This window comes from Culex pipiens, chromosome 3 (assembly GCF_016801865.2).
Source record: "Culex pipiens pallens isolate TS chromosome 3, TS_CPP_V2, whole genome shotgun sequence".
In the NCBI taxonomy this organism is placed as follows: Eukaryota; Metazoa; Arthropoda; class Insecta; order Diptera; family Culicidae; genus Culex; species Culex pipiens.
In genome coordinates this window covers 168,516,410-168,531,284 of record NC_068939.1, presented here as the reverse complement: position 1 = coordinate 168,531,284, position 14,875 = coordinate 168,516,410, and the positions used below count along the sequence as shown (strand labels likewise).

The 14,875-nt window shown below is 33.9% G+C and overlaps 1 protein-coding gene across 2 annotated transcripts in view; it reads left to right on the top strand.

Annotated features, from left to right (window-relative positions):
• The window catches only part of LOC120426821 (uncharacterized), a 30,309-nt gene extending 15,434 nt beyond the window's left edge, over positions 1–14,875 (top strand). Inside the window, exons 6-8 of one of the 2 annotated variants that reach the window (XM_039591607.2) lie at positions 4,783–6,174; positions 6,314–6,439; positions 12,251–14,875. In XM_039591607.2, coding sequence (XP_039447541.1) covers positions 4,783–6,174; positions 6,314–6,439; positions 12,251–13,318 — 2,586 coding nt within the window. In that variant the 3' untranslated portion in view covers positions 13,319–14,875. The remainder of the gene's footprint in view (positions 1–4,782; positions 6,175–6,313; positions 6,440–12,250) is intronic. The other variant, XM_039591608.2, reaches the window with a different exon arrangement.

The following is a 14,875-nucleotide window of genomic DNA, read 5'->3' as shown; positions in this document are numbered from 1 at the left end:
CCAGAATGCTCAAATAATATGCATTTCTTATCTAAAGAATGATATCAAACAAAAAACTTTCTATAAGAAAAGTCAATATTAACCACAGAAAAAAAATCTCAATGAATTTAAAAAAATCAAGTATAGGCATTTTTTGTAAACACAGAAACTAAACAACAAATAAAAAACTTCAAAAATGGAATTTCATTATCATGATTCAGAGTAGAAACACAAACAATTAGTCTTTGAAAAAATAATCTGAAGTTCAACAAATACTTATAACTTCCATGTTATTTTTTAAATTGGCAAACGTATAGTTTTTGATACTTCGTTTCAACTGGATATAACAAAAAGTTAAAGATAATTGAACTTAAAATATCGTTCCTATTTTTTTAAACTTCATCATCATTTTAAATCATAAAAAAAAATGTTTTTGCCAAGTTTCCTTATTTTTTTTATATTGAATTTCAATGTTAATTTATCTAGTGGTCAGTATTTAACTGTTTTTTTTCAATGAAAATTCAGTTTGATATGATTTTATGTTTTTCCACTTATTTTAAGCAAATTGTTTGAAGAGACATTTTTGCAATAACTCAAAATTTCTTGGATAATTTTTTTGCAATTTCAATATATTCAATATTTTCAAATCTAATCTAATATATTCTATATTTTCAAATCTAATCTAATCTAATCTAATCTAACACAAACGCAGCCAGTCCGATGAAAGCATGCTGGAAAGTCTTGTGATTAGATTACGCCCCAAGCACTTTTCTTGTCATTATTAATAATTACAGTACATCCGAGAACACCCGAAAATGTATTGCAAAAATTAAAGCGGCCAGCCCTACTACGTTGTGTTTACCGCAGAGAGGATTCTGAGAACGGATCACATTTCACAGAATCTACAGGGGAGGAAGGATGCGTGGACATACCGTACCAAACGCTTTTGTTTACAGTTTCATATGTGTTTTGTAAAATGTGTTAAGTGTAAAGTATAGTGTGCTTATATAATCAAATAATTATAATAATGCAATATAATGATCATTTAATAAAATCCCTTCACCTATATATAATAACCACGTACCCAAGCACACAAACAGCGACACAAAAGAAATGAAAATGAACATGCAAAAACAAGACAGCGCGTCCCCGTGGTCAGCGCACTAATCATATTTTCTTTATGTTTTCAAAACGTAAAAACAGTTTTTCAATTTTGGATTTTATTCGATATTTGAGTTTTCCGATGATTCAAGCTTTATCTATGGTAAGTAATTTACCCATACTCACAAAAAAAGTTAAAGGGCAGCATTAAAAAAAAAAACATATTTTAAATTACTAATTGAATTTAGTTAAACAATTATTTATGTGACAAAATTAAATAGAATCATAATTTTAAGCTGGCCATTAGACTCTATTTTTATATGAGTTTTTCATTAACTTTACCTCTTGTTTTTAATAGCGATCATTTGATTCATAAAAAATATTATGAAAATCTGTGTCAAAGACTCCAATATTCATTAAGATTTTGAATGTCTTAAACTTCTTTTCATACTTAAATATATTGGAATAGTGAAAAGAACCTTAAATTTAAAGTAAGTTACTAAATCAGCAATGAGTGAGTTCAATTTGAAAATAGTACAATATATTACAAAATTATTCAAGGGTTAAAACAAAATTTTCAAGCAAGTATGCTCAGAATTCCCGACTTTTCCCGACTTTTTGACAAAAAATCATAAATTCCCGACTTTTTCCCGATTTTTGGCAGATTTTGGCGAATTCCCGACTTTTTCCCGACTTGAGTGGCCACCCTGTGAGGGTCAATTATGGCTTGATCATGCAACTTTGAGAAAATATTATACATTTTCTTATGTTTTCTGTTGTCTTTTAAATCGTACCAAATAAAAAAATATTATAGGTATTTTTTTGTTGAAAAGTATTTTTTTAAACAAACTGTTCGGACAGTGAAAATCTATGCTCCACAACAATAAAATTGCTTTTAAATTTGTCTCAGTGACCATAACGGTTTTTATGGCAAATTTCTTATTCCAGAACAAGTATTTTCAACTTGTGAATAAATAGATAATCGCTATTTAACTTGAAACACAATTTACTCACACAATTTACTTAACAATATTTAAAGCGTGTTTTTGAAATATGGTTGGGTAAATTTCATATGATACGAAGTTGTTTTTTTTTATTTTTCATGGTTCCATTTATAGGCTAGTACGCTGATCGGAAGGAAATGGGTCAAGAAATGGCTTTACGAACAGCAGAACAAAGGAGAGGGAACGATTTCTTGGGGCTTTTCTTCACCCTCTCTGGCTTGCTTTCGCTGCCGCCGCTGCCCATTTGAAATTTTTCTTGGCCGATTCCTTCCGAAGTGCATACACCGCTTATGGTATGATTTTAGTTATGTAATTTTATGGCCATGTAAAATAAATTAAAATAATTTTAATAATATAAAAATGGTTGAAATTAAACGATGTTTTTTCATATTTAAATTTTATAACTTCAAACAGTTATTTCTCGTATACTTTTAAACAAATTCTTCTCGAACGACCCTTCTTGAAATTTATTATTATATCAATTTTCATCCAATTTGAACAAGGTAAACAAAAATGGTCAATATCTTATTTTCAAATGATATAAAAAAAATCGTTTCCAAATTTCCCGGGAATTCGTTGAAATAGGTTGTCGAAAATAAAATAGTAATATTCATTCCATAATAGCATAATTTTTGTTGCCTAACACATAAGCAAACAAGTTGTGAATGCTTCAGGAATAAATATTATCTGAATTAAACCTTGACATGGAATTTACAGACAAGCTGATTAGTTCAATATGAACAGCAGGTTGAAATGAATAAAATCAAATAAGGTTCTCAAATTATTATTTTTTGTATGATTTCAAAACATTGGTGCCAAAAAGGTAGGAAAATGTTAATTCCGTTTGTATTTCAGGAATTCCCGGAAAATTGGCAAATTTCCCGGGAAACGGGAAATATTTTTTTCCGGGAATTCCCGGGATTTTTTTCCCGGGACGGGAAATTGGACGCTTTAGCTCTACGTCTTTGTTGACCATTTTTACACCTTAAAAATACCATGCTTTGTAGCAAATTTTAAAATCATTTATTTCATTCTAAATGAGGAAGACTCTTCTGAGTTGTTTAAGATTTGAAGGTACCGTAAAAAGGGGTGACTTTGGTAGCCGGGGTGTCTTTGATAGGTTTGCGATTTTTCCGCAAAATGAAGAGTACAATTAAAATACGTAAGGAATGGTTTAGAATCATACTGACCGTGGTAGAGAAATGTTCAAAGTACCACGAGAAGAACTTTTCATAAAATTTTGAAAAGTTTAAAAAGCTAGTTAACTATAGTTAAGAAAATGTTGATGAAAGTCATTATTTTAAACTACTCAAAATGTCATGATTTTCTCAATGAACATGATTTTGAATCGGAAAACGGAATGCATTTTCGGATTCTTTGGACAATTTTCCACTAGGAGAAGGTTAAAAAAGTTTGTAAATAATAAATAATATGTGTTTTTAAAACACAATTAAAAAAATCTCCACATTTATAGGCAATCTCAGTTGAACAAATTTCATGTAAAATGTGAAAACTTGTGATTTGTGCTTCGAATTCAGTATACAATGCAATATAAATCGATAATTTTATAAACAAAACTAGTTTTAACAAATTTCAAGTAAAATTCCGACTTTTTAACAATTTTACCTAAAATTTATATGTAGTTTGCTAAAAAGCTTATACACTTAGTTAACTAAATATAATAACATTGATTTTTTTGCTTTAAAACTATATCAGCTACTTCAGTGATGGTACATTTAGCGTACAAATAAAATTTGAACATCTTAAATATGATTTTGACAAGAAAAACTATGACTATCAAAGTCACCCCGGAATTAAAACTAAGAATTTTTAACGTAACTATTTTTCTAAAAATTATTAAAAAAAAGCTTTTTTCCGAAATAGTGCATGGACTTTGTGTGGTCTACCCCAGTACATGTTTTAAATATAATAATCTTGAGAAAAACCTTACCTGTTGGAAAATATTCTAAAAACAAATTGAAATCCTATCAAAGTCACCCCGGTTTACGGTACATGAAATTCCCACTAAAATTACATCTATCTCATTTTTTAAACAGTTAAGCAACGATGAATATCTAAAACAAGTGTTGTACTTCTTTCGATGAAAAAGATTTTTTTCGGAATTTTGAGTACCGTAAACTGGGGTCAATCGGGACACATGGGGCGAATCGGGACAGCAGTTTTAATCATGTTGGAGCACTAAATTTTGATTTTTCTGGTTGGTTTCGGTTAGAACAGACTCAGGCCAACAAAATGTGTACATCCATTTCCAAATTTAAAAGCTTTAAGTGCTCTAAAAACTGCTGTCCCTATTCAGACTGTAGTCCCGATTCACCCCAGATTACGGTACGTCATCAAATTGGACGTCCAATTTTACATAAAAATTTCCAAATCAAAAAATGGATCAAATATCAAAAATAACACTTTAATTCAAAGTTTCACGCAATTCAAAGAGTGGTCTGAGCAACTGCTGTGTGGGTTAGCGGAGAATGAACCTTATATGAGTTTCAAAATTTAATTTGACATATTTTTGATATGTACTTCCCAAAATAATATATTTTTTAAATTCACAATTCAGGAACCAGATTTTATACCATCCTAAACTCTAGCGCAAATGATGCCTATGTGAACATCGTGAAATATGTTAAAAATACAATAAATTTTTAACAACATCGAATATATTATTTTCATTCCCCAGGATCAGATGACCGACGGTTTGCTCCGCCAACAGTCAGAGTCATCCGATAAGATGCTACTTCTGGCCGGCGGTGAACCCAAGGACGAGCCGTCGATTCCGTTTGACGAGCTCGAGTCTACCGGGCTGGACGAGTTGAAGCCCAGTCTGGAGCCGTTTGAAGCGACCGAACCGGGGACCGATATGGACGTCCATCACCACCACCATCATCACCACCACTTGTTGGACATGGCCGGGGACGAGGCAAATGATGGGACTGTTTTGTTGGAAGCGGAGCCGTTGCAGATACAGTCGGATATGGAGGTTGAGCAGCAGGTGGAATTTGAGCAACCTTCGGTTGCGCAGCCTTTGGTGGCGCTGTCGAGTATCACGACGATCCCGATCACGAATACCAGCTCGAGTCAGGACATGATCACCGACGTTCAGGCTCCAAACGGCAAGCAGCTGTACAAGTGCATCGTGTGTGCAAAGTTGTTCAAGAATCCAAACGCTTTAGAGAAGCATCTGCGCAAGGTTCACACGGTCTACACCATTTCGAATGACTACAAGACCGAGAAGAAGGTGTTGACCCAGATCAACCAGAAGAAAACTTCGCCGATTAAGCCGGCAATAGCCAAAGCACTCGCAACGAAGCTAACCCAGAAGAGCAAGAAGATGGAAGCCGCGGCCGCATCCAGCAACGGTGCATCTCCTGCCGCGGCCAACAGTCCCACCAATAGCGGTCCCATCGTCATAACGCCCGTGGAGCAGATCCAGCAGCCGCCACCTCCACCCCCGGTCCACGTGCCTCGCCCATACAACAAGAAGAAACATCTGAACAACGTCAAGTTACCAACCTCGACGACCCCGGCCGGTCCACTGCAGCTCACGACCATCCCGGCGACGGCCACGGCCAACCAAACAACGGCCGGCAACAAATCGCACAGCATCATCATCATCTCGAACCTCGAGCTGACCAACAACAACCTGATCGATACTAGTCAACTGTTTTTGAACCAAAACAGCAACGCTCTAGGCAATAAGATAGATGTTAAAGTATTAAACTCAACGGACAAGTTACCCAAGCTGGTGCCAATCTCGAGCCACGGCCCGTCACCACCCTCGATTCTCCCACCGCCCCAACAGCAGCAGCAGCAGTTTGTCGGACTCCCGTCGCTACATCCCACCACAACAGCAACAACGACGCCGACGACGGCTGCCCCCCAATCCGAGGGTTCGTGCGCCCTGAACGCCCTCATCGAGAGCAGCGGCATCAACGTGGACGAAAGCCAAGACTCGCACCTGCTCACGCTGTCCCCGATCAAAATGGGCTCCAACAGCAATGGCGGCGCCACCACCATCATCACCAGTGGCGACGCCAGCAGCAACAGCTTCCTCGGACCGGACGAACTCTCCGTAAGTACCGATTCCGTTTCTCTCTCTCGATGTGCCGATTGATCGCATTGCATTGCGCTATCAACTGCTCAAACGCTTATATTCTTCCGTGTGGTGTGGCTTCTGCCTTCTGCCCCCCTAATGCCTTCCCGAAAAATAGGCAGACGCTAACGATAGTAACCAGCAGCTGTTGTACGAAGACGGCGATAGTGGCGATAGCCCCACTGGTGCGCAACTAACCCAAGCCAGCTATCCGTGCGAGGAGTGCGATAGGGTGTTCCCGAAGGTGAGTGTGTGTTTGATTGTTTTGTTGTGTTGGCTGATTTTTTGGCTCTAATGTTTTCGAAGGATGATGTTGAAGACTTGGAACAAGTCTGTAAGTTAGTTGTACTCATTAAATAGGTTATATCATTGAAATACCAACATTTTTACTCAATTCTTCGCAAGGGCCGTAGCCTTGAAGCACAGTGTTTAAATTTACATCTTCTGATGTATTAAAGTTTTTTTTATTACAGTTCTCTCTTTAAAAAAAAAATAACTGAATTGTTACTCAAGTCGAGAAACTACATGAGACAATCGATATCGATAACCATATCGTGGTTCGATAACGTTTTCGTAGAAACGATAAAGATAGAAGTATCGAAGTATCGATAACACATGTAATGTAACTTTTGAAAATTAATTTAATCAAAACCAATTTCCCGGACTTCGAATACTGTTAATACAATGATAATATTTTTTGAAAATGTAGATTTTTTCATAGTTAACAATATGGGATCAAACAACGCTAAATTTATATAAATAATTTCACATTATTACAAGCATTCAATATTACGCCCTTTTGAAATGTTAGTCTTGATCAAAAATTTGTTTGAAAATATTGTTTTCGAAAAGATCGGAAAATTTCACGAATGTTTCATATGTTAACATTGAAAATAGGACCATTACTTGCTGAGATATCGACATTAGAAAATGGTGGGTTGTTTGGGTGAGACTTAGAAAACATCAATTTTCCTGTTTTTAAAAATTTTGCAAAGTTCAAAAATGAAAAATATCAGCATTTCAAAATTATTTTTTTCAAAAGTTGGCAATTACTGCGACTATTTTCAAAAAAGTTACCTAAAATGGCTATAACTTGAAAACGGTGCACTTTATCGAAATTTCACTTAAGTACTTTTTTATTGCAAATTCGATTTTACATCGAAAAATTAAGTGGAAAAATGGTTGCGACCAGTATTTCGATTTTTTGAAAAAAAAATGTATTGATTAAAATATTCATTACTCGGTCGAAGATTTTCTGCCCATTCTGGAAATGTCCCCTAAAACATATCAGAAAATGAAAAAAAAAAAAAATAAAAATTGTTTTTCTTTTGCAAATCTCGGGTGAGTTTTCAAAAAGCCGTAAGAGCCACCGTGACCTCCGACACTGATTATCAGTTTTTTTTTTTCAAATTGCAACAATATTTCATTTGTTTTTAGTTTAAAAAACGAAAAAACGAAGTTGACTTTATAGCTGTCGGCCTTCCTTTTATCTACAAGGACTTCGCCGCCCTGGGCTCCTAAGTGTATGAAAGTATGGCACGGAGCGACGGCGCCGAATACCCATATTTACACAAAGAATTTTAGAGCGCCCGCCGCGGGATTCGAACCGGCGACCTCTGAATTGTGAGTCCAGTGCGCGGTCCGATTGATCCACACGGGCAGGACTTGAAGGACGTGTAGATGACAAATCACAAGCATTTTTGAAATTGGTTTATCGTAAGTAGGTCGAATACCGATGCAAAAAGGGCTTTGTTTACCAATGGCTCTTACGGCTTTTTGAAAACTCACCTGAGAAATCAACTTTTGGTGACAAAAAGAGAAAATAGAATCACCAAAAAACCGTGTAGTCCTTAGCCATACCTACAACTTTGCCGAAGACACCAAATCGATAAAAAAAAATTCTAGCTGCCAAATTTGTATGGAAGTTAATATGATGCAAAATGGCTTCTTTGGGCAAAATGGCTTCTTTGGGCATACCGAAATGGCATGCAAAATGGCTTCTTTGGGCATACCGAAGGCACCAAAAAAGTTTCAGCCGGATTAAAAAATACAAAAATCAAAATTAATATAAAAAATATCGATTTCGTATGCAATCAAAAAGAACTTTACACTTTTTTGATAATATGCACCGTGTTCAGGTTATATTTCCATACAAATTTAAATAAAAATGTATGGAGCGTAACACGGTCTTCGACCCCCCACCCTCAAAGTACGTTACGTTATAAAATAACTCTCCCTTGATATTTTCAAGTATTGATCAAATTTTCAATGTTAAAAATTGAAACTTAAATTTTCTGATCATAAAAATGAAAATATTTCAACAAATTTAAAATTTGGTTTAAATTATGAAATCAGCAAAATTACCTATTTTAAAATCAAACTTGATTTTTGTTAAAGTCTATAACAAAAATCAAGTTTGATTTTAGAATTATGAAATTATTATTATCGAAAAGAATTCTTCAAAAGTTTCAACTTTTAACATTGAAATCGGTAATAAATAGAAAATTGTAATACAGTCCAGACTCGATTATACGAAGTTCGATTATCCGAATGTTTGTATGGGATTTTGGATAATCTAATCACGAACACAACTTTTTCGTATTTTCATTTTATTGTCTTGCTTTCAACATCAAATTCAAATTCTGCGACCCCATTTCAATCAGACTTGAATGTTTGATTGCCTTAAAAATTAAAAAATGCATTTTTCAGGGTTGTTACGGGAAAGTCGAAAAAAAATCCGCGCAAAATCCGCGCCGACCTAAAATCCGAAAACGCGCGAATTCCACGCCATATAAAAAAGCGACCAACATTTAAGACATTTAATTTCTTAATGAAGAAAAACTGATTCAGAAAGTATTTGATTAAAAAAACTCGTTTTATGTTCAAAGGCTCCAAAAGAATGAAAGCAATAAATCCATTTTAAAAAAATCCTCAAGATACGGTCAAGGCAAGGGTCATGAAAAAACAAATCTTCAAAATAGAAAATACAATATTGAAAAACCTAAAACTTTAACTTCAAAAATATAACCTCAAAATTTAATCAAAATCTAAAATTATAATATGATAAAATGTTATATTTCGAAAGTCTAAATATTCAAAATCTAAGATTTTTATATAGTTTGTAATCCAAAATCCTCGCTAAAATTTCACTCCGAAAGAAATTTAATTTCCGATATTTAAAATAATGTTTCCTCATTATTTCAAAATCTCTTACATAAAATAGGACTTCAAAAATTGCGGAATTCAAAAATTTAAGAATTCAAGAACAAAGAATTTAAAAATAAAACATTTAAGAATTTTAGAATTTAAGAATTGAAGAATTGAAGAATTGAAGAATTGAAGAATTGAAGAATTGAAGAATTGAAGAATTGAAGAATTGAAGAATTGAAGAATTGAAGAATTGAAGAATTGAAGAATTGAAGAATTGAAGAATTTAAGAATTTAAGAATTTAAGAATTTAAGAATTTAAGAATTTAAGAATTTAAGAATTTAAGAATTTAAGAATTTAAGAATTTAAGAATTTAAGAATTTAAGAATTTAAGAATTTAAGAATTTAAGAATTTAAGAATTTAAGAATTTAAGAATTTAAGAATTTAAGAATTTAAGAATTTAAGAATTTAAGAATTTAAGAATTTAAGAATTTAAGAATTTAAGAATTTAAGAATTTAAGAATTTGAGAATTTAAGAATTTAAGAATTTAAGAATTTAAGAATTTAAGAATTTAAGAATTTAAGAATTTAAGAATTTAAGAATTTAAGAATTTAAGAATTTAAGAATTTAAGAATTTAAGAATTTAAGAATTTAAGAATTTAAGAATTTAAGAATTTAAGAATTTAAGAATTTAAGAATTTAAGAATTTCAGAATTTCAGAATTTAAGAATTTAAGAATTTAAGAATTTAAGAATTTAAGAATTTAAGAATTTAAGAATTTAAGAATTTAAGAATTTAAGAATTTAAGAATTTAAGAATTTAAGAATTTAAGAATTTAAGAATTTAAGAATTTAAGAATTTAAGAATTTAAGAATTTAAGAATTTAAGAATTTAAGAATTTAAGAATTTAAGAATTTAAGAATTTAAGAATTTAAGAATTTAAGAATTTAGGAATTTAAGAATTTAAGAATTTAAGAATTTAAGAATTTAAGAATTTAAGAATTTTAGAATTTTAGAATTTTAGAATTTTAGAATTTTAGAATTTTAGAATTTTAGAATTTTAGAATTTTAGAATTTTAGAATTTTAGGATTTTAGAATTTTAGAATTTTAGAATTTTAGAATTTTAGAATTTTAGAATTTTAGAATTTTAGAATTTTAGAATCTTAGAATTTTAGAATTTTAGAATTTTAGAATTTAGGATTTTAGAATTTAGGATTTTAGAATTTAAGAATTTAAGAATACTAAAATTATTTTAGATTTGAGATTTTTTTTCTGTATTGTTTTGAATTTTTTATTTTTTAGATTTTAAATTTTGACTTTTTAGTTTTGATTTTTTTGAATCTTCAAATTTTCGATTACCCAAATTTTTGGTATTCTGAATTTCAGATTGCTAAAATTTTGAATTTCGAAATTTCAGATTTTTTAAATTACAATTTTAGAAATTTCGAAAAATAATAATATGTATTTAAATTTTTTTTATAATAAAAACTATTAAAACAAATTATTTTTTCGAATTTTTGAATTTCTGAAGCTTTGAATTTGGAATGTTCTGATCTTTTTATTTTTGCCAAGAATGTTTAAGTTTAGAAAAAAAATATTTCTACCGATTAAATTCCATTCCAAAATTCGAAAGTGAAGGTCAGCTTTTGTTACGTCCAATCAAGCTCTAATTTGGCGCCCACAAGAACAAGCCCCAAAAATAGTTTTTGTTACACATTCTAATGTCTATATCTTATGGAAAAGTTTGTAATATTTGATTTACCAAAATAAAAATTGAATAAATCCAGTATAAAATTAAAAATAAATAAGGTTAAAAAACATTACTCAAAAAGAAATTAAATATTCAGAGCCGGAGATGTTAAGAAATGACAAGAAACATATAAAAAATAATTTCTACATAATCTTCATCTTCATTTTTCGACGTTTCGTACTAAGAAAATACAAACAAACATTTTCAGAAGAAAATTCAATTAATAAAAATTATGAAATTCTTGCACTCAAAGTAAAAAACAAATTATCGTCATTCCTGATAATATTTTTCTTAATAACTTAAAATTCATTCTATCTCTCTCAATAAATTTATTTATCAAAATTGCCATCCGCGCGAAATCCGCGCCTGAGCAAAATTAGCCAGCAAATCCGCGCCAGATCCGCGCTATCCGCGCGAAACGTGCCATCCGCATACTTGAGCTCAACAATCAAACATAAAACAACAAAAAAACATATTTTTCGTGATTCGATTATCCGAAGTGAAAACTTTCCGAGTCCTTCGGATAATCGAGTCTGGTACACAGCAATTTTTTTTGTAAATTTGGAAGGTGTTATTTTAGAAGGTTCAATGATCAACTTTTACCTCCATTCTCAAAAGCGACATTACACCAGAATAGTGGTAAAATAACACATTTTCAGAGGTAAAATTACTTATTTTTTTCTGACATAAAAAATGTACCCCTTTCCCAGATGTAATATTACCATGATTTTTTCTGTGTATATTATATACAGTACAGACTCGTTTATCCGAAGGCCTAAAATTGAGTCGCAGAACTCAAGCTTGATATTAAAAACAAAAAAAGAAACAAAATGTGTTGTTCGTGATTCGATTATCCGAAGTTCCATACAAACCTTCTGGTAATCTAACTTTGGATAATCGAGTCAGAACTGTGTAACGAAAGTTAAAAAAATGCCTACCTACTTTAATACCCATAGTTGAAATTTCAAAAAACGTTTGATAAATTTTTCCAGATTTCAGGATTTTTTTTAAATACATCTTTACAAAAATGGTTAAAAATCAGAAAAAATATCCTTAAAAGGCTGTGAAAAGTTCATAAAAGTTCCTTTTCTGATCTTTGTATATCGTATTTTGTGTTGAGTTTTGATTTAAACCATTTGCTTCACTCCCCGCAGAACTACCAGCTGAAGCGCCACATGGAGATCCACGACAGCACGTACTACATGTGCCCGTACTGCGACCGGTCCCCGCTTAAGGCGAAAACGTCCGTGCGCAAGCACCTCAACACGGTCCACCCGGAGCGAGCCCCCCCGAAGGAAGAGATGAACAAGTTTATCGCCACGCTGGTCGTCAAGGACGAAAAAATTCTCAACGAGCTGTTTATCAAGAACGAGCGCAAGATCCGCGCCAAGTGCGCCAAACAGCAGGCCAAGCAGCTGCAGCTGCAAATGCAGAAACAGCAGCAACAGCTGTCGCAGCAAGCCGTGGTGATTGTGCAGGATGTGGCGGCGTCCGTTGGCGAGCAGCAGGAGGAGGTGATCGGTGTCGCCTACTCGGATGAGCAGCAGCCGGCTCAGCAAGCTGCGGCGATTCCCGACAATTCGCAGCAGTTGGGCGGTTACGAGAGTGAGGAGAATCAGGGGGTGGATTGTGGGAGTAGTGCGAACGGACCGGAAGTTAGGAGCGACGACGAGAGCAACGGCTTGAAGCGGCGAGTGGTCGAGGGAAGTGGCAGCGGAAGTGTGGGACAGTGCGGCGGCAGCAAGAGCAGTGAGGAGGTCAAGCGAATTAGGTTGGTGGACGCCAATGGTCAGGAGGTGCGGTACATTGCCGCCGCTGGTTCGAACGGGACGGCGCTCAAATATCTGCGCAAGAAGTCGATCGGAGTAGGCGAGGGCAGCAGCAGCAGTAACGGTGGTAATCCGATGCATCCACCTGGGACCGCTGGAGGAGGGGGAGGTGGCCAGTCGACGAACATTGACAACCAGATGATTCTGGACAACCTGTTTGACAACATCTCGATCGAGAACTACGAGTTTGATGACAACACGTCCATTCAGTCGTACAACATGATCGAGGAGCGGTTCAAGACGTCGTTCGACCAGATCCAGGAAAAGCTGGACGCCGAGCTGTCCTTTGACGAGGAACAGCTCAAGTGGCAGAACAACCTGATGGCGAACGACTCTTCCAACGAGATTGGCGACAAGCTGCTGAACGTCGAGGACAACGTGCTCTTGATTTAAGTTCTAAATATTTATTCTCAATGGTATAGTTAATTTCCCTTAAAAACCAGATTATCACTAGTTGTTTAAGTCAAGAAAGAAGTGCTTTTTGGTGTTTTCTTTTTCGTTTACCTGCTTTTCGTTTATTTAATTGTAAGCTCTATTTATTGCGCATATTTATTTATAATTAAAACTGGTGGAATTTGGCAGCATGAACTGTACCCCCGACGTGACTAAGATAAGTTATATTTATCTACAGTGACAATACAGAGAAAATGAATAGTAATCATAAATAAAAAAATATTTTAATGTGCCCAAACTTGTTGGTTCTCTAAAATCAGTTGATTGTTTTCAAAACAAACAAAACGCAATCCACCTGTTTTGGGACAAACGCGTCCCTTTTTTAAAGGTTGATCTAGTCGTCCTTGGGCACAGCACAGCCTTTCGAATAGCACAACATTTTAGCTCATGCACAAATAACTTGAAACTGAAGTTTACTCAGCAGGAATGCAATAATCGAATTCGGTGCACACAAAAAAGAAGCTTAAAAAAACTGTCGACGTGAAGGTAGCTTCCACAATGCACATCATTGTTCGCACAAGTGTAAATTTTAAGGTGCCACACACCATACAAAAGTAGAGCAATTTAAACAAAACAAAAAATGTGCCATCAAATCGATTACAAAAAAAAAATCAGTGTGCCTTCTTGATGCCAAATAAAAAAAAAGTTGTTACAAACATTCATATTTTCACAAGAGAGAGCTATATTCTATATTCTAGCGGTTAAGACAAGCAAACAGAATCTCCTACACACGTGTTTTTTGTTAAACAATAAGTTTGAAAGAGGGCGTGTCGTGGAAATGCAGCAGCGCGAAACCAAAGGTGAATTGATTAGGAAAAATTAAATAAGTGCCTTATGCAAACCCGTTACTCTTCCCTTCCTGTTAATCAAGACTTGGGCGAAGCGTGAGAACGATCGATTCTCACCCAATGTAGGCTTTTTTTGTTTGTTTTCTGAGTTCTAACAAAAAAAATACTGTAATTAATTTCGTAGTTATTTTTCCCTAAACACCTCCTCCTCCCCCCATTTTCTGCTTCCAAATTTTACATTATTGTTCTAAGGTTGAGAAAAAAAACAGAAGGAAAGATGGAAGAGTGTGCTAGATAACAAAAAAAATAATGATTCGGTCTCTCACGTGTAGCGACAACAATCCAAGGCAATATACACTTCATATACATTCAAAACTATGCGAGAGAGAGTTTTAGCAAAAGAGAAAAAAAAACAAGGAATAGGAAGCGGAAATTCGACCAGGAATGATTTCTATTTAAAAACATAAACTTTAAAGATATATACATTACTTAAATTATACACCAGCAAAAATAGCAAAAAAGAAAAATCAAACGGCACAATAAAGAAGCACGCGCATATGGAAGAATGCATGAAACAAATACAATTTGTATGACTCTTCCAGCTAAATTGTGAACCGTCAGTAAGGATGCTTTTCAATGATTTTTTTTTTTCCTGTGCAAGATACAATAATTTATTATCGAAATAAAAAGTTAAACTTTTCTCCACAAA